Source organism: Alosa alosa, chromosome 3 (assembly GCF_017589495.1).
Source record: "Alosa alosa isolate M-15738 ecotype Scorff River chromosome 3, AALO_Geno_1.1, whole genome shotgun sequence".
Taxonomy (NCBI): Eukaryota; Metazoa; Chordata; class Actinopteri; order Clupeiformes; family Clupeidae; genus Alosa; species Alosa alosa.
Genome location: NC_063191.1, coordinates 14,415,924 through 14,439,546, shown reverse-complemented (window position 1 = coordinate 14,439,546; position 23,623 = coordinate 14,415,924). Strand labels below are relative to the sequence as shown.

General features: G+C 43.8%; 1 protein-coding gene across 3 annotated transcripts in view; it reads right to left on the bottom strand.

The window, feature by feature from the left end:
- gdap2 (ganglioside induced differentiation associated protein 2) overlaps positions 1–23,623 on the bottom strand; it is a 39,821-nt gene that overhangs the window by 14,277 nt on the left and 1,921 nt on the right. Inside the window, exons 3-14 of one of the 3 annotated variants that reach the window (XM_048238951.1) lie at positions 21,784–21,923; positions 21,237–21,390; positions 19,627–19,715; positions 18,021–18,097; positions 17,152–17,311; positions 14,125–14,160; positions 13,368–13,518; positions 12,483–12,559; positions 11,299–11,375; positions 11,002–11,141; positions 8,515–8,569; positions 4,575–4,718 (exon numbers count right to left, since the gene is read on the bottom strand). In XM_048238951.1, the coding sequence (XP_048094908.1) occupies positions 4,575–4,718; positions 8,515–8,569; positions 11,002–11,141; positions 11,299–11,375; positions 12,483–12,559; positions 13,368–13,518; positions 14,125–14,160; positions 17,152–17,311; positions 18,021–18,097; positions 19,627–19,715; positions 21,237–21,390; positions 21,784–21,923 (1,300 nt within the window). The remainder of the gene's footprint in view (positions 1–4,574; positions 4,719–8,514; positions 8,570–11,001; positions 11,142–11,298; positions 11,376–12,482; positions 12,560–13,367; positions 13,519–14,124; positions 14,161–17,151; positions 17,312–18,020; positions 18,098–19,626; positions 19,716–21,236; positions 21,391–21,783; positions 21,924–23,623) is intronic. The other 2 variants (XM_048238952.1, XM_048238953.1) reach the window with 2 other exon arrangements.

Genomic DNA, 23,623 nt, shown 5'->3' with positions numbered 1-23,623 from the left:
TATGTGAGAGGCATACATTGACATATACATAATATATGTGATTTACATATATTGCCATATATCACAATTTTGTATGGGCATAGCTGTCATTGAGAACTTCAATTGACCAAACCTGATTAGGGCCCAATCAGTGCATTGGTTTCTCTCGTGTAATCAAACAATACAAAACCACAAAGCATTACAGAAGCATCAAAGTAGTTCTTACAAAAAGCCTGTGCAACTCACTTAGCTAAATCTGTGCAAACTAGATGTACCGCATAGCGGTACAAAATATGACCGCCGCTCAGTCCTGTACATCCGTTCCGCGAAAATAAATCACACTTCAATTTGTCTCCATATTTTACTCCATCCCCCACTCTTGAAACTTTTGTGTATGTTTGTTTGGCATGCCTGAGTGTGTGTGCAAAGCGGCTGCACAGAAAGTACCCTACTGGTGCTGAAAAGGTGAATAGATTGTAGAATAGCCAAAGAAGATGTAGAATTGTTATAAAACCTTTAAAATCTCTAAACAATCACAAGTAGGGCAGTTCATCACAGTTCATCCATTGCAACTGGATTGATGAAAGGTCACTTACACCTGTAGGCTACATTGTATTTGGGAAAAGCAAAAAGGTATCAGCATAATGTTATTTATTTATTTATTTTTATGTATTTATAAACAAAAAAACATCTCTGTCAGTTCCATGCCGTTTTCAACAGCTATCAAAAAACAAAGGTCATTTTTGGATGGATGGATTTTTTGTGAATGTTTCTTCTTCTACATAAGATTTTAGTCATCTTTAGTTCATGTAATACTTTATTGTCAATGCACAAATTAAGTAACAGTAGTCTGAAACGTTATTGTTAATGCACAAATTAAGTAACAGTAGCCTAGTCTGAAACGAAGTGCTGTTTTACATCTAACCAGTGGTGCAAATAACTGACATGTCCAAATGGGCCTTGATGAAATGCGCCGCTAGACTGTTCATACACATTTTAACGGGCCAAAGTTGAAGAGCTTTTGTCCGTTATTGTTAGTGCAAATATAGGCTGATTCATGTTCCCTTGCATTGTTTAACTGAGGTCCATGGCTAGTCTGGCTTTCATCAGACCAAGCTCAATCTTTTAAGAAATCAAAAATAAATAGCTGGGCAGATCAGGCTGGGTTCACCCAGCCTAGTCCATAGGCACCCGATATTGTTTAATTTTCCGATTGAGATATACACGCCTGGCTATTCTAAATGCAAAAATGCATCAGAGAGTTATGACAAAACGGTAACTAACAAACTAGATCCTAATAGAAAGTTGTTAGCTTCCTAAGCTACAGGTAGGATTATAAGGTAGGCCTATTGACAACATAAATTGTCAATAGGCTATCCTGGCTTACACAAATAAAATCTCCTTTGAAACCAATGGCTTACGCCTTTACAGTATCAAGCGGACTTAAACTGTCATATCGCGTGGCGAAAAGTTGTAATAACATTCACGCAGCTCCATGAGTCAAGGAAAGCTAAAAATGAAGTAGCCACTTCTAAATGGGACCTACTACACAGTAGCTTAAGGTGTTTTGCTAAAACAGCCATAATGAAATGAAGGTGTCATTGTTTGATACTTCACACACACGCTTTTTAATTTCACAGACTACAACTACCAAGCTGTAATCAAAGCACATCGATTCCCCTCTCACACCCTGCACCACTTAAAACAAAATAAACAGGCGCCTCAGTCTCACGCATGTATAGGCAAAACTGCATCAGACCGGGTGTAATTGGTAAATCTTCCATTGCACAGAATGATTTTGTAGCACGTGCAATAAATGACAGTCGAAGATACAAACAGTGCTGCTATACATTTGCTTGGTATAACCGCATTTATAGTTTTCTACAAATGCAATAAATCAAATGCCTCCATCACTCAACCAACGCTTAACGGTAACATTACCTAGGTCCTTATTGATATTACAAGATTAACGCATACCTGCAGTAAAAACCAAGCATGTCCGATAAACATCCTCAGATTTATTTCGCTTCAAGAAGAAATGGGAATTACACTTCATGTGAACATCGCCCCTATCCTTATTAGATGTTCGCTGCGGTAAATTACAGTCCTTGTATGAAGGCCCATTGTTTTTCCAACCCCTTTAACTTCCAACAAAATTACGCCTCACTGCAACGAGCGCGCCATCTAGTGGACAAACGACTACTTCGCCAATACTGAAAATGCAGCCATGATGATGATGATGATGAATATTTATTTTGGCTTTCTTTTAATCCTACTGATTTTCATTTTTACCGGGGGCAAATCACAAATGAGTGATTATGAGCCAGGTTTATGTGGGCCCTTGAGACCAACATACCATAAAAGATTCACAGAGAACTGGTCTGCCCTACCCTCCTTTCGGGGTCCAGTCCAGTGGGGGGCTGCAGATGAAAATAAAAAATGACGGTTCCATGCTATCCATATGGGGGTACATGCTCACCAAGTTTTGTGTACCGGTCTTTCAGTGTCCCGAATCCTTGTTGGTGTAATGCCCACTAAATGTACACATAAATTATTTTATTGTAAGGCCCCCATGAACTTAAAAGTACACAAAACTTGGCATGCATTCAGAGGGTGTCATAATGATCCTACACTTTTAATTTTGTGCAGTTTTGACCTTGTCAGCCAGAGATATTGAGATGAAAAACACCTAATTTTATGCTTTTTAATTTTTAACTAGGTGGCTTATACATGAAATAAGTGGTAATGGGATGGGCTGACATGCCCCCTTAAGACCAACATAAAAAAAGGTGGACCTCCTAGGCCCTACGGTTCTCGAGATATTCACAGAAAACTGTCTCCGCCACCTACAGGCCAGTTGGTGTATAGTAACATAAATTAATTCTATTGTGTGGCCCCCCATGAACGGAGTTCCACAAAACTTGGCGTGCATACAGAGGGTGTCATAATGATCCTACACCAATTTCGTGCAGTTTTGACTATGTTAGGTCACAGATACCTTCAATTAGACCACCTCATTTTTACTTTTTGTGTTTAACTAGGTGGTGGCTTATACATGAAATGAGTGGTTATGGAATGCGCTGACATGGCCCCTTGAGATCAACATACAAAAAAATAATGGTCCTCCTAAACCCCACGGTTCTCGAGATATTCACAGAAAACTGTGTTCGCCCTACCCTCCTTTTCGGGGTGCAGTCCAGCGGGGCTACAGATCAAAACGAAAACGATGGTTCCATGCTATCCATATGGGGTTACATGCCCACTGGTTTTTGTCTACCCCGGTCTTTCAGTGTCCCGGAATCATTGACGGAAATTTGGACAAGCGAAAAAAAAAAAAAAAAAAAAAAATCTGAAAAAAACCTATATCTGATTCAATCCTATATGGCTGCGCCGGGCGGTCATAATAACTGAAATATGGTAGGCTACATAGCTGCCATCCTATGCCTCCAGATCTGGCCCCGCATGCAGTGCCACTCCAGCACCACCAGGAGATCATAGACATTACAATGACTGTTGAGGTTGTCCCTTTGGAGGTACCCTTTGACCCTCTCCCCAACAGACAGTATGCCTGTACCGTAATATGAGGACCTTTTTGTTTGCAAGTGGTCAGGGGAAACTCACCCTGGGGTCATACTAGGACCAAGGGTGGGATTTAGATTAATCCCCCACCTCTATGATAGGACTACTTTATGAGAATATGTTTGTTATCAGAGGACCTTTTTATTTTGTAGGGGTTAAGGTCACTCACTATGCCGTCACTCTTGGACTAAGGCAGGGAAATTGATTCATCCTCCTACATGCGGAGTACTTCGTGAAGATCTATTTGTGATCTGAAGACCTTTTCGTTTTGTAGGGTCAAGGGAACTCACCCTGGTGTCATATAGTCTTTGACCAAGAGGGTCCAAGGGGGATGCAGACGGATCCTCCTACACTCTGAGTACTTTGTGAACTATGAAGTACTGTGCTTGCACTGTGATCTATTTGTGATCTGAAGACCTTTTAGTTTTGTAAGGGTCAAGGGAATTCACCCTGGTGTCATAGTCTTGGACCAAGAGGGTCCACGGGGGATGCAGACAGATCCTCCTACACTCTGAAGTACTGTGCTTGCACTGTGATCTATTTGTGATATGAGAACCTTTTTCATTTGTAGGGCAGATACTACTACTACTACTACTACTACTACTACTACTACTACTACTACTACTACTACTACTACTACTACTACTAGGGCAGACTACTTTTTTCACTACTACTACTACTACTACTACTACTACTACTACTACTACTACTACTACTACTACTACTACTACTACTACTACTACTAAAAAAAATGGTCTATATACACATAATTCACTACACATTTTAATCGGATGTGATATGTTTGACTGTGCACACTGCATGACAAAAGACAAACATTTCGGTCATGCCAGAAGTTCACTCAGATCAGACCAGAGCTAGAACATTGACTGTGACATCTTCTAATCAGACGCATGCTAAAACAACGACAGGTCGATACTAGGGACAGGAATATGGCCCAATTACAAAGTTTGTCTGATCCAACCGATTCATGGCTACTGACATTAAGGGTCACTCACCCTGGCGTCGTACTCCAGTACGAAGGGTGGGATGTCGATCTGCTCGGGTAGGATGCAGGTGAAGAGCTGCTGCAGTGTATCCATGTGGTGCACCTTCTCCTTCATGCCCGACACACTGAAGGTTGTGAAGAACCAGGTGGATACCTGTTACACACAGGGTGAACAGAAGTCAGGTTTCCATTACAGCTTTACATAAAACTTCATTGATAATTTCAACAAGCCAAAAAATTACAATTGCAAGCGGACAACGTACCCATTAAGTGATGCAATGTGATTAAATATGGGTTTTTAATCTTTCACAATTGTCAATCCAGATAAATGTGACAACCGATCTCCAAAAATTTGATTTTTGGTAGTTTTAACTTCAATTGCAATTGCAATTGGGGGGTGGAATAGACCTGTTAGATAAGGGCTGCACAATCATTGCAGTCGTAATCACAATTTGAACCAATTACAAGGACTACAATTAATCATGCACAGTTAATGGTCACATTTAGGTTTATTTTTATATACAGGTCATCCTTCTTGAGTGACAGACAGTGAAGTTCACTAATAAGGAGCACTGTGCTTCTCATGCACTAGGCATGCTCACCATTCAGATGTAGCGTTACTTAAAGAAACATTTGGAATGTTGAACTGAATCTTGACATTGACTTTCAACAATATCATATCGCTGATCACAATCGCAGAAAATGTCAGAAAAATCCCAATTATTTTCTCTTAATTGTGCAGCCCTACTGTTAGACATAAAAACCTAGAAACACCCTAAGTAACTGAAGATGTTGAAGAGAGAAGACCATAAAAGTGGCGGAAAAAAAAACTTAGGGCAGAACCCTTTAGGCTAAGAGGGGGCAAAAGGCATTGTTTGAAGAGACTAATAATAGAATCAGTTTTATGAGTGCTCTAAAATTAATCTTTTTATTATTTTGAGTAGTTTTTTTTACTCAGCACTATTTTTGTGTGACTACAAGGTTGACCCAAGATTCTCCAACAGCTTCAAAATTGTCCTTGTTGGAGTGGAGGTGGAGTGTGGGTTACAGACAAATGATCTGGTCCAAACTAGATGTACCGCAGAGCGGTACAAAATATGACCGCCGCCCAGTCCAGCACATTTTTTCCACAAAAATAAATCACGCTGTAAGGCCTATATGATTCTAACTGTCTCACTAAATTGCATTATCCACACTCAATTCTCACTGGTATCTGCTAGACAACAAGTACCAAAACATGATTAGTTCATAGATTTCACATGTAAAATTCATTTTATACAACCCCACCACCATCTTGCCTGTTCATAATTCTGAGAAATTCATGAATTGTGTGCATGCACACGTTTATGTTTATGTGTGTGTGGGTGTGTGTGTGTGTGTGTGCTTGTGTGTTTGTGCATATGCATTGATGCGTACATATGTCTACTGTGTGAGTATGTGTCATACGTATGATTACTGTGAATGTATGTGTGTGCGTGTGTATCTGTTTATGCACATGTGTGCACATGGAATGGGTTAACATGACCCCTGGAGGCAAACATACGGAAAAAATTGGTCATCCTAGGCCCTACGGTTCTCAAGATATTCACAGAAAACTGTGTCTGCCCTACCCTCCTTTCAGGGGGTCCAGTCCAGCGGGGGGCTACAGATCAAAACAAAAAACGACGGTTCCATGCTATCCATGTGGGGTTACATGCCCACCAAGTTTAAGTGGTACCCTGGTCTTTCAGTGTCCGGGAATCCTTGGACGGAAATTTGGACATCTAAAAAAAAAGAAAAGAAAATCTGACTAAACCTATAAGCCTCCCTTTAGATTGCACTGCTCTCCTGACCTTGATCTTCACTTTCTAAAGAGGCCGCTACCCCTAGAGCTGGACTCAATTTACCCACATCCTCTGTCCGGGCTAACAATCAAGAGGTGATTTAGAGTGGAAGTATACTTTCTTTTACAAACCTGCCAGTATTTTGAAATAGACATGCACACATATGTATGCACACACACACACACACACACACACACACAAACACACACACACACACACACACACACTTGTTCACCCTTTGTAGTACAACCATTCAAAACCACTGAAAGTCATTTGAGAGGTTTACTGTAGCTACTGAGTAGTGATGCCTGAGCACCACTCACACCTGTAAGGGAGGAAGGGCTAGGATCTCCTGAATAAATTCAGAGAGTTCATTATCTGGTGTCTAATGACTTGACAAAAAAGAAAAAGGAAAAAAGCACTATGTTAATTCCTCCACTGCATAATCAACTTAGGCACAGGTGTGATAGCGATTTAAAACCACAGTGGGGCCTCCTAAAGAGTTAATGTTATTTTCCTTGATGTTTTTCCTCACGGGATTAGGACAAACTGCAGCAGGGCAGCAAAACAGTGATTAAAAAGTACTGTGTATGCCAGGGGTCTCAAACTCAAATGAGCTGGGGGCCACTTCTGCCAACGCCATCTGATTGGAGGGCCGGCTATTTCTGAAAATGCAATGTTCTTTTTTTCAAATACCACACAAAACTGCAAACAGAAAGTGCAAGTGTTTTTATCTAGTTTTAGACCCCTGTGCTAGCAACCTTACCTTATAAATAAAATAATGATAAAATAAATATTAATACAAATTATAAAACAAACAAAAAGCATAAAAACGGGTATGTGTGTGTATCACACCAAATAAAAATATTTTCCTCTCATAACTTTTTTAAACCTGGCAAACTAAGCGTCAGGGTTAAGAAAGCAACACCATTGGATTTTTATATAAAAATTTCAAAAGGCCATGGATTGAAAGTGGTCAGAGATAAAGTCCTACTGTAAATGTAAAAATCTTTGAGTATAAACAAAAGTTTATGAAGGGGGTAAATGTACTAATCACTGGATGGCAAGCACCTCAAATGATGCACCTTTCAGTAAATACTGGATGAACATATTTGAGCAGGTTTACTTTTCTTTTTTTCATATTACCCACATAACAAATTAACAGGAAAACACCTAAGATGTATACCAACACCTAAGATGTATACCAACACCTAAGATGTATATGGTTTAGTGATGTATTACTAAACCACAAGGCCTACAATAAACTATTCTGGTCAAATCAGTTCCTATCGCTGGGTAATCTGAGTACCCAGAAGTTCGTGATCATATTGCGGGTGACTTTGTAGTTCTTTAGAGCCCTATTTCTACTAGCCCTGCTGTCTGTACCACGCCCATTCACGGACAATTTCATCCACGATTACCACTGCAACCTCCAAGCTATGTTGGGCAGAGGGTCTAAAATAAGCATGGTATGCTTAGTGGACACCGTCAGATACACGCAAAGACGCACCTCCATTCACAGACGACTGTGACTATCACTGTCATTAGACGATCGATCATAATCTCCAAAAGGATATTCTCCTTCAGAATCAGAATAGGTGAATAACATAGCCTACCTAAGACTTCATCACACGTGAACGTTTTGTCAACATTAGGTGTAGGCCTATTTCTGCTTCAATTTGTGCAAAACTATGGCCTGCATTGCTTCCGCGCCATTACAAATGCACGTCTTTGTGTTTCTCGTGTGTAATACAAGTATTTCCTGAAAACTTTGCGTAGCGATTTTGGGTTTGAATCAAGCTCTGGATGTCTAGCACATAGTGGAGCAGAGTAGGCTACAAATGAGATTTGTCACCGTGCTTGGATCTATCGCCTACTTTAATCAGTAATTTTGTTTGTCGCAATTAAAAAATAGCCTCAAGGGCCGGATTACATTATTATTTTGACATACGTTGCGGGCCGGACGCGGGCCGGATTTGGCCCGTGGGCCAGGTGTTTGAGACCCCTGCTGTACACACACACACACACACACACACTACGGACCACAACAGACAAGACAAAACAACATAGTCCTGAGGTACAGGTACAGAGGAACAGGCACAGGTAACTGCTTGATGATCAGCTCACCTTGGAGCGGAACGTGGGGTGGACGAAGTAGAGGGCCTTCAAGTTCTTCTTAAACCTGCAAAAGCAGTAAAGGAGGGAAGAGTCTGAGTAAGTGTTTGCTAAGACATACAGAAACACAACAAAACCAACTGCTCACCAAACAAACATAGCAGGATCTCTCTGGGATACCATGTTATTGCCTTTTATTAACAAAAACAATAAACAAATCAAAGTTTGACAGGGAGATGGAAACAATGCTATCATAGCAAAAACAAAAAAGGGCACATTCAGAGCACAACTAAATGTCCATGAAATCCGTCCAAAACGCATCCCCGAAAGCCAACCCGCCAGTCCAAAAGGCCCCCCGATCCCGTCCAAAACACACACTTGAACCAGAAATTACCTCCAGGCCATCCAAAAGCCTGGGCGGGTTTACAGCATGCAAGGGACGCATTCATCAACAGTCTCCCCTTTCCCACGACCGGCCGTGACCAGCCCGCGCTCTCGACCGGCCGTGACCAGCCCGCGCTCTCGACTGCACTGGCTCTCACCACTGCAACAGTCTCCGTGAGGCGCCGGGCATGTGTGTGTGATGTCACGCCTCCGGTGAGTTAAAGTGCCGTTAATCCAGATCACTGGTTCAGTTGAAAATGTAAGCCAGGTGCACTGCCCCGTGACTAAACAGACATAATCACTCGTGCACAGGCTCCGATCGAACGACCTAACAAGACACAACTTTTTTTTTTTATAACTCGGGACATGTTTTATAACCTCCCCCTCCTTCAACAGGAAAGAGTGGAGTTATTCTATTATGTTGCCTGATGACGTAAGGTCCATGGGGAGGTAGTCTTGGCCAAAGCCATGTAAACTACAACCATTTTTTTTACAACGCCTGGACATGGATGACGTACTACAACACAAACAAAGTTTGGGAGACACAGGTTTAAGATACCCCCGGCATGAGACCTGGGTTCGCCATTTGTCATGGTCCATCAAGACGCTTCAAGGAGGTACTCGTGGGGGTCATTCAAATTTAGGCCTGTTCAAACACAACCACTCATCCATCATGGAGTCAAGGCACTTTGAGGAGCTGCTCCTTAAGGCAGCTTCAGATTTGAATGACGCGCACACACACTCGTGCACACACACACACACACACACATACAAACACACATTCAAAGACAGACACAGACATGCAGTAGCAGATTTGGCATCACATCTTGACGCCCTTCATCTCTGACCACGTCCTGTCCCAGAATGAAAAGGCACTCGGTCCCCTTCCTTTCTCCCCCATGGCATGGCTGATACCCCTGACAGATCTCCTCAGAACTCCTTCCCCTCCTCTCTGGACGCCTGAGGATTCCTCTAGGTCCTGCGGCTCTTTCTCCTGACATCTGAGGTCTTCTGTGCTGGTGGTTTCACTCATTAGCTGATCTGCCCACTTACCTACTTATAATGACTTGATTTAATGAATAGTAGGAACAAATGCACGGAAGGACTGACTTTCTAAAGCCGGATTTCCCCAGCAGCCTCTGTTAGCATGCGAGCCCAATGAGACTCTGTTGTTTCTCTGCTTCACACTCAGACTGGGCGTCTGAAGGCCCAGTCTTCTCTTCTTCTCGCTCCACCAACAAGACGCGGCGGCACGTTGACCTCATCGTGCTGCGTTTTACTTTTTCGACGGACGATCAAACTCACCTCAGGCCAGGGCCAGGGTCGGCTTGGGGGGGGGGGGGAGGTGTCCTTACTCATCACAGGGCCTACAGGATCTATCTCTCCCACCAGCAGCTTGTCTTTCCTGTCTGAGACGCATAGAAGGGGCTCAGTGCCAACTCACTTCTCTGTAACACATAATTTGCAGTGGTTGGCCCCCAACGGTTAGCGCATTCGCTCATATTTACCACCGTGCCATGACTGTTTTCTATTGTTATTCTATTGCCCTGAAACAGAAATGACATTTGGCCCCCGGAAGCGAGGAGGACACGGGAGCATGTTTCTGGGGGAAGACTGGCTCCGAGTCGAGGTGTGGTGAGGTGTCGCAAGCCAACACACTCCACCCACCCACACTTTTTTTGAAGGATTTGATGCCAAGACTAACTCCAATTTTCCAAAGCAATGGCAGGTAACAAGTTATTCCCTTTCAGTTATTCCACGGAGAAAAAAAACACGACGGATCTTTGGATGTGGTTGAAAGCATCAATTTGGAGTTTAGAACAGCAGGAATGAACGGGGCGAGCACAGGTATGTGCAGAGGGAAACACAATGCTCACCGGCACAATTCATCAAGGGCCTTGGAATTCCTTGCAGTACAAACGATCTTAGACGGGACAACAAGGTCAGTGCTGTCTGGTTAAATCTAATCGACAGCTGGGACGGTTAGTTCAAGCACAATTTTACTCGATTCGTCTCTCAACGCCGGATTCCTGACAAGCCTACAGTTGGCTGAGGGAAAGACATATGAGGAGTTTCGACAGAGGAGAGAAACTGGGCTCTGGATTAGCAACTCACTTTGAGTCCACAATATCGTGGAGCTTCTTCAGGAAGTCAGATTCCAAGTGGTTGTGCTCGCCAGTCAGCGTGTGGAAGTACACCATCACATACTCCTTCACTGTGATGTGGTCCATCACATGGATGAAATACAACAGGGCCTGAAAGGGACAGAGCATTACAAACACACACACACACACACACACACACACAGCAAAATGAGACCTTTCAATTGATTTGATGCTATATTCCCACTGTGATGCATATCAAGAGATGAAGACCATCAAGTGCTGTTGTGAGTGTCCATGTGTTTGTTACCTTCTCTATGTCAATGAGGGTCACTGGGATGTTCCGTCCCACAATCACCATCACTGTCCTGCCGCACATATCAACGCCTAGTGCACACACACACAAACACATTTCTCAGGACAACTAAAAAACAACCGTTTCATTCTCAGTCAGTTTAAGAAAGTAGAAAGCACCTTCATCTGGTAAATTGAATCTCAACTAAAACTGAATTGACCTTAGCACTGGCACACGCTCACACAGTCTCTTACGCTCTGTCACACACACTCACACTGATACAACCTCTCTTGCTCTGTCAGAGACTCAGCCACATACACACACACACACACTTTAAGTAATTATGTCTAAACTCCTGCAGTACTAAATCTGGTTTAGATCATTTATGCCTCCTTTAGCCCCGAAAGGTCCACTTGAGGGACAAAATTAGATTTTGCGCAGAGGAATGTGTAGAGATGTGTGATATGCTGCCAAGGAACCCTTTTATTTGCAACAGGACGGACATCAGCACCAGAGACAAGTCTGCCCCCTGTAGGCCAACCTTGCACATAACACTTTTGTCAAGTAGTCACGGCAGCTGTTCACGGCCTGCTCTTTCTCACAAACAGCCAAACATGTTATTGAGGTTTAACCTGGTATGAGACTGAATCCCAGAGATGACCTAGAGTAGAATCCTATACTTGCGGCTGGGGGGTTGTTTGGTAAATGTGTGTGTCATGCAGTGTGGCGTGTTGAAATCTGAGCTGGTTGTTATTAGCCGAGAGGGATGACCGTGGGGACATGTGGAGGGTCTAGCGTTAGCATCCAGGAAGATGTGACAAACAAATTGGAGAGGGTCACACAGCGAGTTGCTGGGCACAGCAGACAAGCCAGCTGCAACACTTTGGCTCTAACAAAACTGGGCTAGCCTTTGTCCTCAAAACACACATTTCACACAAAAACAAAGCACATGCACACAGACACACACAAAATCCCAACATCTTCTTTAACTCTCAAAAAGCTGGAACTCTCAAAAAGCTGAAGTGTGTAGATGTGTGCTTCTGACAGAACCCCAGTAAACCCTGTCCTTAAAAATACACACATCCCACAATCAAAAACCTTCACACACGCAAATACATACAAGTCTTTAAACCTTTATTTACTCCCACTAAGCTGTTTGAAGGAAGACCATGCACTATGACTTTGAGATGAACACCAACCTGTCTGGTATAAGGCTTTCAGTGCTGCTATGTCTGACAAGTCCTCTGCTCGCGCCCTGCATAACCAACGGTTATAACTAGAGAGAGAGAGAGAGAGAGAGAGAGAGAGAGAGAGAGAGAGGTTAAAATAATATATAATGCATGCATGCATGCAATTTATAATGCATAAACAACAGCAACAGAGACATATGGCCAGAGAGATAAAGAGAGAGAGAAACAGCAAGAGAGAGAGACAGAGAGAGAGCAAGAGAGAGAATAAAAGGGGAGATGTAATAAACATGTTTTACATTCAACCTTATTCAATTTCAGGCTGCTTCATAATGTTGATAGACTATGTAATATCTTTGATGACTTTGGAATCATATAAAGTGCCATGAAGTGTGAAGAGGTGATGCCATGATAACAGAGGAAGGGGAAATGATCTGATTTGATTTGGTAGAATAAACACAATCATTTTCTCCAACTGACACCAAGCAGCCATATCATATACATTTAAGTGAATATAAATTGAGTAGTACCAGTGTTGGAACAACAGCCTCTCCCTCACAGCAGGCATCACATTTAAAAAAAAAAAAAAAATAAATTGTTGAGTAAATTACTGTGAAAATTGATTTTAAAAGTCTGAATGTGGGAGTGCAAATGTGTCTGTTTGGGTAAACACATTAGCAGTGGAGCGGGAGAGTCTGTGACTGTGTGTGTGTGTGTGTGTAATTTTTGTGAAGAGAGTGAATAAGTGAGGTGGTGTGCAACTAAGTGAATGAGTGAGTGGGGTCATACATTAAAGTGCATGTAATTGAGAGAATGAGAATAAGAGAGGGGGGATAAATGTGTGTGTGTGTGTATATGTGTGTGTGTGTTATTGAGGTAAGTGAAGCCAGTCGTTACTTTCTCTGGTGTTGTTTCTGTTGTGCGACGTCAGACATCTGGCCTTGCAGGATGAGCTTGCGCTGTTTGTCCACGTCCCCCTCCATACGTGCAAACGCGTGTGTCCCCACAAGCCCCAAGTCCAGCTCCAGGCTATCGTCCTCCAAATCGTCTGAATAGGGCAAACATATACACACACATTTATTTATATCTTCTTGCTTACACTTACACACACACATATATATACATATATACATACACACACACACACATCTCTTTCTCTCTCCCTCCCACCCAAACACACTCTCATATCAGAAGAACTAATGAGCCTCATAACGTCCCTTTCACAGGCATGGTGACACTCAACGAAACAACCAAATAAAACAAATTAATCATGCATCTGTCGCACGCACGCACATTTCTGAGAGTGATTATCCTGTTCCCAAATTTGATGACAACGCCCCCCACATCAACCTTTGCAACAAACAAACAAAAAAACAATGGCCTCCTGAGCGGCCATCTTCCCCCTGAGCCATCTAAGATGCACTCTGCTGGCCAGCAGAGGTCCTGTAAGCACGAAACCCTATCTGAAGAGGGGAGGGGAGATGTCACATAGCTCGGTCAGAACGCTTCGTCTGAACAGCGGCCAGCCATCTGGGGAAGTGATTGGTGAGGAGTTCACCCTGAACCATCACAAATAAACGCACACGCATGCACACAATATGCACCTCTGCGCACACACACACACACACACAGAGACAGTAGCATCAGGACTAACCGTGAGGCTGTGAAGTTTCTCCAGGCCTGGGCGCTGCTATGCATAGAGGGGGAGGGGAGAGAACACGAGTCACCTGAACTCATCATTAACAGCGGCAGCTTCACAAGTGTCCATTTAGGGATGTTTAAGTCATTCAGAAAGGACACACAGAAACACATTTCCTCCAGTCTCCACCACACACACACACACACACACACAGCCTTCTCGTGCACAGAAACACAGTTCCTCTTTCTCTCAGTGAAAACAGGCATGCACAAAGGACTTGTGTCCTAACTTGACCACTTGAATTGAAGCCATTTCGGTATGGCCCCTCACACAGAGATGCAGCCTACAGTAAACACACTCCAACCATCATCCACATCAGAAATGACACAAGACACTGGTGAGCGTCCTGCTGTGCACAAGAACAAGCTGTAAACAAAGCACTTCTGAAGCAAAGCCGCAGGTCAAACATTCAGTATAAACAAAAGCAACGAACGCAGGCAGAGCAGAAGGAGGATCAGACATCGCAACACTCCAGTGACCACTCTTCAAATACAAACAAGACTTTGGTGTGTGTATATGTGTGTGTGTATGTGTTTGAAAGTCTTTCATTAGCATCCAGCTAATCTGTCCATAGGAAGCAGGAACTCGGTTGCCTGGTGAGTAGGTTACATCAGGACCACAGCTGGACTCTCCATCACAGAGCCTTCTGTTCTGTTCATCACCTCTTCTCTCTGTTCACCACCACTCTACACCTCCATTCTCCTCCATCTTCATCACTCTCTCATTTCTGTCCATCACTCATCATCAGTCAATCTTTTCCCCCTGCCTCTATCCTCTAACCATCCTTCTCTCTCTCTCTCATGTGTCAGGTCAGCGGAAGTTGGCCATGCTGATTTCACCCCCTTTATCCTCACTCTCTCCTTTCTTCATTTTCCCCCATCTTCATCTCTCATTCCCTCATTTAATCTCACTATGTCTCAATTAAATTTGATCAAAAATGCCCTCCTTCCCCTCCTACGCTTTTGATGCTTCCCTACTTTCTAGCTGCAGTGTAGCTGCAGTGCAATATGTAGATGCAGCATATTGGGTACTGAAATATTCACAGGAATCCATAGAAATTGTTTGAAATTGTTGTTTTATCCAATATTAGTTGTGCAGATGTATAGTCCATCTTGAAGCAGCAAAGAAAATGCAAAAATTAGAGATTTTTGTGTAATTATTCCATATTTTGTGTAGTCATTCATTCATTCAGTCATTCATTCATCACAACCCCTGATATACTAAAGAAGCCTCAAAGTGTTGCCTTTCATTTGAGACCAGGATCATGCTTTTACACCAAGAGGTTGCCACACTTTTATTGTCAGTATGTATTTTGGGAACCCAAAAGTCCTATGGGGAGTTTCCATAGGGCATTTTACAAAACGCATGAGCATACCTTGGCAAATAATGGTATAATATATTGATCTACGTTCACAAGACCTGGTGCTAGGGCTCAGTTGTGTTTCATCATCTCAAGTTACCTAGAGGGCTGAAATGTGGTCAGTTCAGAGATGCTTGTTATCCGGCAGAAAAAAAAAACATATTCTAGCCTCTGTAACTCTGTGCCAGTACTTCCCACAGCTATTCTGATGGTTCCATAAGACAAATACAAGGTCTCAGCTTTCTAAAGAGGCCAAGCATTTGATGGTAGCGCGGGAAAAGCCTAAAAATGCACATCCCGTATTTAATCCCCCTCCTGTCACACACACACACAACACACACACACACACACACACACTTCTATTCCATATCACAGGTCATCATCTTTCCCCTCCATACCCTCCCAGCAGGTGTCCGACCCTGCAAGATGACCAGGCCCCAGGCCTGCCCAGCCAGGCAGGTACTGGTGATGAGTGGCTGTGTTCGGCCCAGGCCTGGGGCCACCCCATGATGGAGTATCCAGCGTTGAGCGGGAAAGTCAGGCTGTGTTTGTTTGGCTTGGGCGTCGGGCCGGCCGTTATTTGTTTGAGTTGGACAGACCCCTGGAGCTCCACAGCCACAGTCTCCACACACAAGCGTGCAACATGGACAACAGCCCATTGTGTCTGGGGTCGAGCTGGAGTAGGGGTGGTGGTGGTGGTGGCGGCGATGCGTGCACACACATGTGCGTACGTACGTATTCAGATTCTGCACAAACTAGCTCACACATACATACACACACACAAAAGCATATTTGCATGCACATGCAGGCACACGTGCATGCACACACAGGTACGTATTCATATTATGCACAAACACAAACACACATACACACAGACAGACACAGAGACAGACTCACACACACACACACTCACACACATATGATCCTTGCTCGCACTCACACTCACCCTCATATTTAGTTTTGGATATAATTTTAGAATGCATGACAACTCCTATATTGCTATGGTATAAATCCATTTAGGGTGTTTGCACACATTTTTGGGATATTGCACACAGTGGAAGGATATTGTGTGAGACCTTGAAACAATTTTCTCAAACCTTTGACCAGGTCCAAGTGATGTTGCGTGGAACATGGTTATGGTAATGGTTATGGCTATGGTATTTGGCAGACACTTTTGTCCAAAGCGACATACAAATACAAAACAATATAGTATTTAAATTTAACAGGGAACAATTTAAGATGTTGGTCAGACTATGGAACAGACACTCCACAAAAGCTCTACATGTGGCACACACCAAATCTGTATGTGGAGAGCTGTGGTGTTGGGGACTAGCACCCCTGTTCTAGAGGGCTGTGGTGTTGGGAACTTACTCTTGTTCTAGAGGGCTGTGGTGTTGGGGACTAGGTCCCCTGTTGTAGAGGTCTGTGGTGTTGGGAACTTACTCCTGTTCTAGAGGGATGTGGTGTTGTGAACACTCACTCCTGTTCTAGAGGGATGTGGTGTTGGGAACTCACTCCTGTTCTAGAGGGATGTGGTGTTGGGAACACTCACTCCTGTTCTACAGGGCTGTGGTGTTGGGAACTCACTCCTGTTCTAGAGGGCTGTGGTGTTGGGAACTCACCCTCCAGACTCCCGGGCTTCTCAGCGATGCGGATCTGCCTCTCGGGCACCACCGGCTCGCCCTCTGAGTTCCCGATGTCGGCAGGGAGCAGGGGGAGGCTGAGCCGTTCCTCTGCCACGGAGCGAGGGTAGTAGAGGGGCAGAAGCTTTCTGTACACAGGCTGGATACACACAGACATGTATGTAAAGAAAATGGGTTCACACCGGACACACACACACACACACACACACACACACACACCTAGTTCACTCCAAACACTACACAGACATTCCACACAAACACTGCAATAAATCCTTAATCATAGACATGTCAACCATTTCCTCCACTGCAGATAAAATCACTAGAGTTGTGCATCTGGAGCTGTATTCAGATTTTTTCATCAGGCTGCAGTCCGTCTCAAAAACTTTGATGTTGGCTAGGTGTAAGGTCATAGACACTGACAGTAGAATACCTTCAGGTAACACAAGGCAGCCAGGGCAACAGCTACTGTCCACTTAAGGTCACTCCGTGTCTATGAATGTTACACAACAGTCCACAGCCTTAATGCCGAGACAAAGCATACAGGAACCCACACAAGGAAGGGGGATATTTAAAGAGAGCACTTTAACTTGAGTAATGTGTTATTATAATGTGTTTGGAGTTTAGAGAGAACATCTGAGACAGAGGTGGACATGGCTCTGGTCTAACTACTGACTGGATCTGGTCTGGACAGCCTCAAATTAGATCCTATTTGGAGCAGTCTGGTAGGATTAAACTGGGACTGGAGGAAAGGAGTGTGAATGTGAATAGAGGAGAGTGTGAGTACACAAAGGGGTAGTGTTTGTACAGTACACACACAGTAACACACATACACACACACACACACATACCCATTCAACGTCCGTCACTGCAAACACCACTGTCTCTATGCTTTGGCCATGAAGCTCCAGAAACCTCCGTACTGTTCCTGCGTGAGAGTAGACACAAAAAACACACACACACACAGACACACACCGATATCAAGTTCACTGCGGACAGTACACAGACATTTCCCTGAAGAGATATATTTAGTTTGAGTGGCTGGCCAACAATTTGTTTCTGATGTTCATGTAGTTACCGAAGAGCCTGTCAAACCCTTTCTCCCACAGAAATTCCCGCCTCATTAATGTGCATTCCTTCTTCACCATTAAAGTACTGTTGTCATATCTGAACGATAAAACACAGCTATTTTATTTGGCGAGATACTTCGGCAATATCTAATGAAGGGTACCATCTAACAATCAGGGAGAGAACTTTTCAAATGTCTCCTTATCTCAAAGGGTTATCATTTTCCTTCAGGCTCAATCACTTCAGTCTGGAAGAATCATTGCAAAGCACTACAAGGCCTGAGCTGCAGATACTCCACCCAATTAAGGAGAAAGTCCAACTCCAAAGAAATCTATCCCGATACTGACAAAACTGCCAAAGTCTTGCTTATCCCACTTTTCAAATTTCAACTGAAAATGGCCCTTCATGTTTTGTCAGGTGGTCCTCATTTCCATTACTCAACACTTGATAGCTCACTCAGTCAGTGCTATGGAGTGTGCTGGCTCTTGTTTTGGCCTTCACAGGTTCCCTTACAGTCAGTCTGCCAGGGTTCCATCCAAAAAACATGCGTGAATGGTCGTTCCTCGCATGCAACTGCGTTGGCCAATCACGATAAGCCGTGAATATCTCTCCTCAAGTTTCCTTGAATGTGTAAAGGGTCATAGAGCTTTGAGAGTGGAGACAAGGTGCAAGGAACGGATATCCTACTAATTTGAGATTTAACCAGGAGGATTCACTCATCACACAACTCCAATGATCTTCTTCATCTCTCAAGGCCTGTTCTAAATACCATAACGTTTATATAGGATGACATGAACCTAAGCACCACTTGGCCCTGAAGGCTGTGCGCACTTTAGAACTATTCTACGAAAACACCAGTGATTCACACAGAACACTCTTTGCTCTGCCTCATCCACAAGCTTTATGCCTCATGAGTGGACAGGACACATAGAGAAGAATTCCCATGTGACTTTTAGAAACTGCCATGCGAGATGTGCGGGTGCGACATTATGACTGTGCAACACTATGACTGTGTGTGACGCTACGAGTGTGTGTGATTCTATGATTGTGTGGCACTAGGAGTGTGTGTGATTCTATGAATGTGTGGCATTATGAGGCCTTCATTTAAAAGGTAGGCAAAGCGCAAAGTCTGTCCTGCATGAACTAAAGCTATCATGTGGCACATGGGAGCATTGAGCTCACAGCAATGTTTGCGCTTGTATGTCTTGTCCACAGTGTTCAATTAGCGAATGGATTTTACTTAATTATTAAATTAGCTTTAGCTAGACTTTTGACTGTGTGCCATTTAAATAAGAGCCTTGTGAGCGTGTGTTAGAGTGTGTGCAACAGCAGTGTGTGCGTGTGTGTAACACAGTGGCTGCGACAGCAACAACATAGAGGGTCACTTACGGAGCGCAATGTGTGTGGCGTCTTCCAGTGGATAGCCTCTCTTCACCGTACTGACCACACACAGCCCCACAGATGCCATGGCCTGCTCCCTGCAATTACAGACACAGACACACACACAGACACACACACACACACATAAACACACAGAGGAAAGAGGAGATTTGGTCAATATGACCCAGACCCAGATAACTGGGAGCACACACAGACTTGCAACTACACACCACACACACACAGAAACTTGCAACTGCACACACACAGGGTGAAGAGGAGCTATCAATACAGTGACGGCCCGATAACTGGGAATGACACCCACCCACCCACACACACACAAACACACAGAACTAGATTATCATTTCAAGTGTTGGGTGTGTCACAGTTTTACTGGTAATTCAACTGTGTCATACAAATAAACGAGTTCGCCCGAGTTCAAACTGTTTGCTTAAGAGTAGGGACATTAACAATTTCACTGTGATGGCATATGCTTGCTAAAAATAAGACATCTCACTGCTGTCCTAAACCAAGACCAGCCAGAGTCATCCACACACACGCAGACATAAAATAAGCAAACTATACACACATTCTTTAAGAAGCAAAACACACACACATTCACCATCTCTGTACACACACACACACACACACACACACACGAACCTTGTGCAAACACTAACAACATCTCTAAGAAGCAAACACACACATTAACTATCTTCACATGCACACGGTCTAATTTTGACAGATGGACAGATGGTTTCACACTCTCGCTGACGTAGGCCCCAGTGTGAGACCAGGCTGGCCCCATCAGGCAGGCAGGCCTTGCTGAGTGAATTAGCCGGAGGTGTGGTACACTAACAGGGTCCGACAAAGAGGCCTCGCACCGCACCAAAGAGCCCAGCACACAGGCAGGCTAACTCAATTACACCCAATCAGCAGGTCGTGCTGCCTATGGCGCGCGCACACACACACACACACACACACACACTTGACAAAACATACACAGATGCACTCAGAAATATGCACTCATCCAAAAACTCTCACACACAAATTAAAAACATGCTCGCAAACCCAGAGCATCTGGGCAAAGACTGGAAACATCATGTGATAACACTAAAGGTGTATACAAGGTTATACCGAGGACTGACTTGACTTTATTAGATCAAAAATGCCGTTGCAGTATCCATGTATCATAGTGAATATGGTGTGAAGTGCCTGCTGACTAGTTTATTTCACACCATAATATCAAAAAGACCCCTAATCTGCCCTTATCCAGTTTTTTAAATGAGGATTAGGCACTCCATTTTCTTGCATAACAGGTGCATGTTGGTCCTGTAATGACTAAGGATCTATATCTTTAATATTCCTACATATTCCCATTACCTATCTAATTCCTACAGTATTATTCCTATTACCTATGTAATTCCCATTATTCCTATTTCCTATTCCTATATATTCTCTACTGTTGTCTTTTGTTATAGAAGCAACGCAATAAATACTCTGCCTTCTTTTTCAGAAGTAGTTGCATGTCACTGCAGCTACCACAAATGAACTGGGCATTCAGTGTGGTTTGGGCATTCAGCGTATCCCAGGTTATTCTGGGTAATGTGATTGGCTCTTACTTTGCTAGCTGCATGATGTTCCTGTAGCAGCTGTAGAGCGAGCTCTCGGCAGCCGTGCGGTACTTGGTCTTGTACTTAGGCCCCACCGTGTGTATGATGAAGCGCGAGGCCAGGTTAAAACCTTCAGTCATCTTCGCCTCACCTGTCCGGCATCCTGCAGGAGCATGCGCACACACGCACACGCACACGCACACACACAAGGAAGTGCAAATGAGCATGTGATATATGTATACAGAAGTCAGTACGCGCTCAATATGTGGCCTGTGGTCATACGCTCATAAAAAAGTCAGAAGTCAGTACGCACTCTATATGTGGCCTGTGGTCACACCCTCATACAGAGGCACATACTTCCTTTTCCCCTTATATACCGACACACTCATTGAAGGAAGGACACAGAAAAACACACAACCACAGAGTTTTTAGGGAATAACCTTCACCTCTTTGTCTCAATGTGTGAACAACATCATAATTGCTCCCAGCCAACAACAATATTCAATGGGTTCACTTACCCGAACCCTACCAGAACCACCTTGGTGGCACCCCCTACCTTTCAGTTTGAGCAGCTCGTCTCGGAGATCGGGCCCTGCGTGTCTGTGGATGCTGTCGGAGATGGGGTTCTTGTCCGTTAATGTCTCGTTGGTAGTGTTGACGACAGCCGTGCAGTTCAGGAGTGCCACGTCCCCAGTGCTATGAGGAACAGGTAAACATCACAACAATTTAAGGACACAAAACTACATGAACTAACTGTTTCTGTTTCAGTTTAAAGCAAGTTTATTTATATAGCACATTTCATACACAAGCAATTCAATGTGCTTTATATAAAGAAAAGCAAAAAGGACATTACTAATGTATAATAATAATAATAATAATTACTAATAATTATAAGAGATGTACATGAAAGAACGCACATTGTACATAAAATAGAATAAAACAAGCTTTGGTTTGAAAGTAATTGTTACTCAGACACACTGATGAAAAGCCTGTGTCTGAAACTTTTCCTGTGAATCACCCCCATGGTGAGAAGAGAGTGAAAAAGCTACTCCAGATCAGAGACAAATATAGACATTACACAGGGCCTCAGTCTATCAAAGATTAGCGTGAGGCTAAACTGTTTGAGCAGGATATGGGCAGGATATGGGCAACGTCCAGTTTCACAAGATGTTTCAACAGGGATGCCGTTCAACTAGCTCCGACATAAAACAAGAAACCTGAGCAGATTTTCTTGACATCTTCAAGCTGTTTATGGGATACTCATAAAAGCATTTCAGACCTAATATTTTTCATTCAACAAAAAGAGCTGCAACCAAAACACACAATATTGTACAACTACAACACAGAATCAGCATTATTATCTACTGCCAACAGCTGCTAATCTTTAAGCTAGTCTACACTGGCATGAATGCTGGATAAGACATGACTTCCAAAAAACAAGTAGCCTCACATTGCCCTTGTCTACAGGGCATGGGCTTGAGAGGAAGTCTCAAAACACTGTGTGCTGAACGTGTGTGTGTGTGTGTGTGTGTGTTTGTGTGTGCGCACGTGTGTGTGCATGTGTGTGAGTGAGAGGAGAGATCATGTGACAACCGTGGCCCATTTCTCAAGCAGTCTCGAGAGTGGCTAAAGCAGCGAGCCGCAACATCCCCACAGGGTAGCCAGAGCAGAAGTGGGAGAGGGAAGGTAGAGGCCTGTGGCAGGGCACACAGCACAGATTCACCATCTCACCCAACACACACACACACACACACACACACACACACACACACACACACACACACACACAAGAAGTTTCTGGAAAAACAAAGCCCAACAGAGCCACCCCCCTACAGGAAGGATGTTCACTTACTGCTGATACTAACTCTATGGGGAGTTAAAAAAAAATGAATGAACATTCTATCTTGTGCTAACTAGCCTATATGCGTTTACGGAACTAGCAAAGGCCGAGCCAGGCCACATTGGGTTGGAGGTGTTACCATGCCTAGTGACCGTGTGAACGTTGCTTATTAGAGGACACAACCACAGTTTTAACCCTTCACTGGCTGCAGCACTGCTTTACAGGTCTTTGCAGTGTGAAGACGACACGAGAGAGAACAAGAGAGAATGGAGGTAAACATGGTGAGAGAGAGAGAGAGAGAGAGAGAGAGAGAGAGAGAGAGAGAGAGAGAGAGAGAGAGAGAGAGATGAAGCTCCAACAATATTACTTCTGCTGTGTATGAGCCGAGGCCTTCCCCTTTAAGCGGCAGCAGGAATGTTAGCCCGTCTATGAATGCCTCCACCAGACTCAGGAACCCAGCAGGCCGTCATGTGGACATGCAACAAAGAGGATTTATACCCACGTGGGGGAGTGTGTGTGTGTGTGTAAGTGAGAGGGAGACAGAGAGAGAGACAGA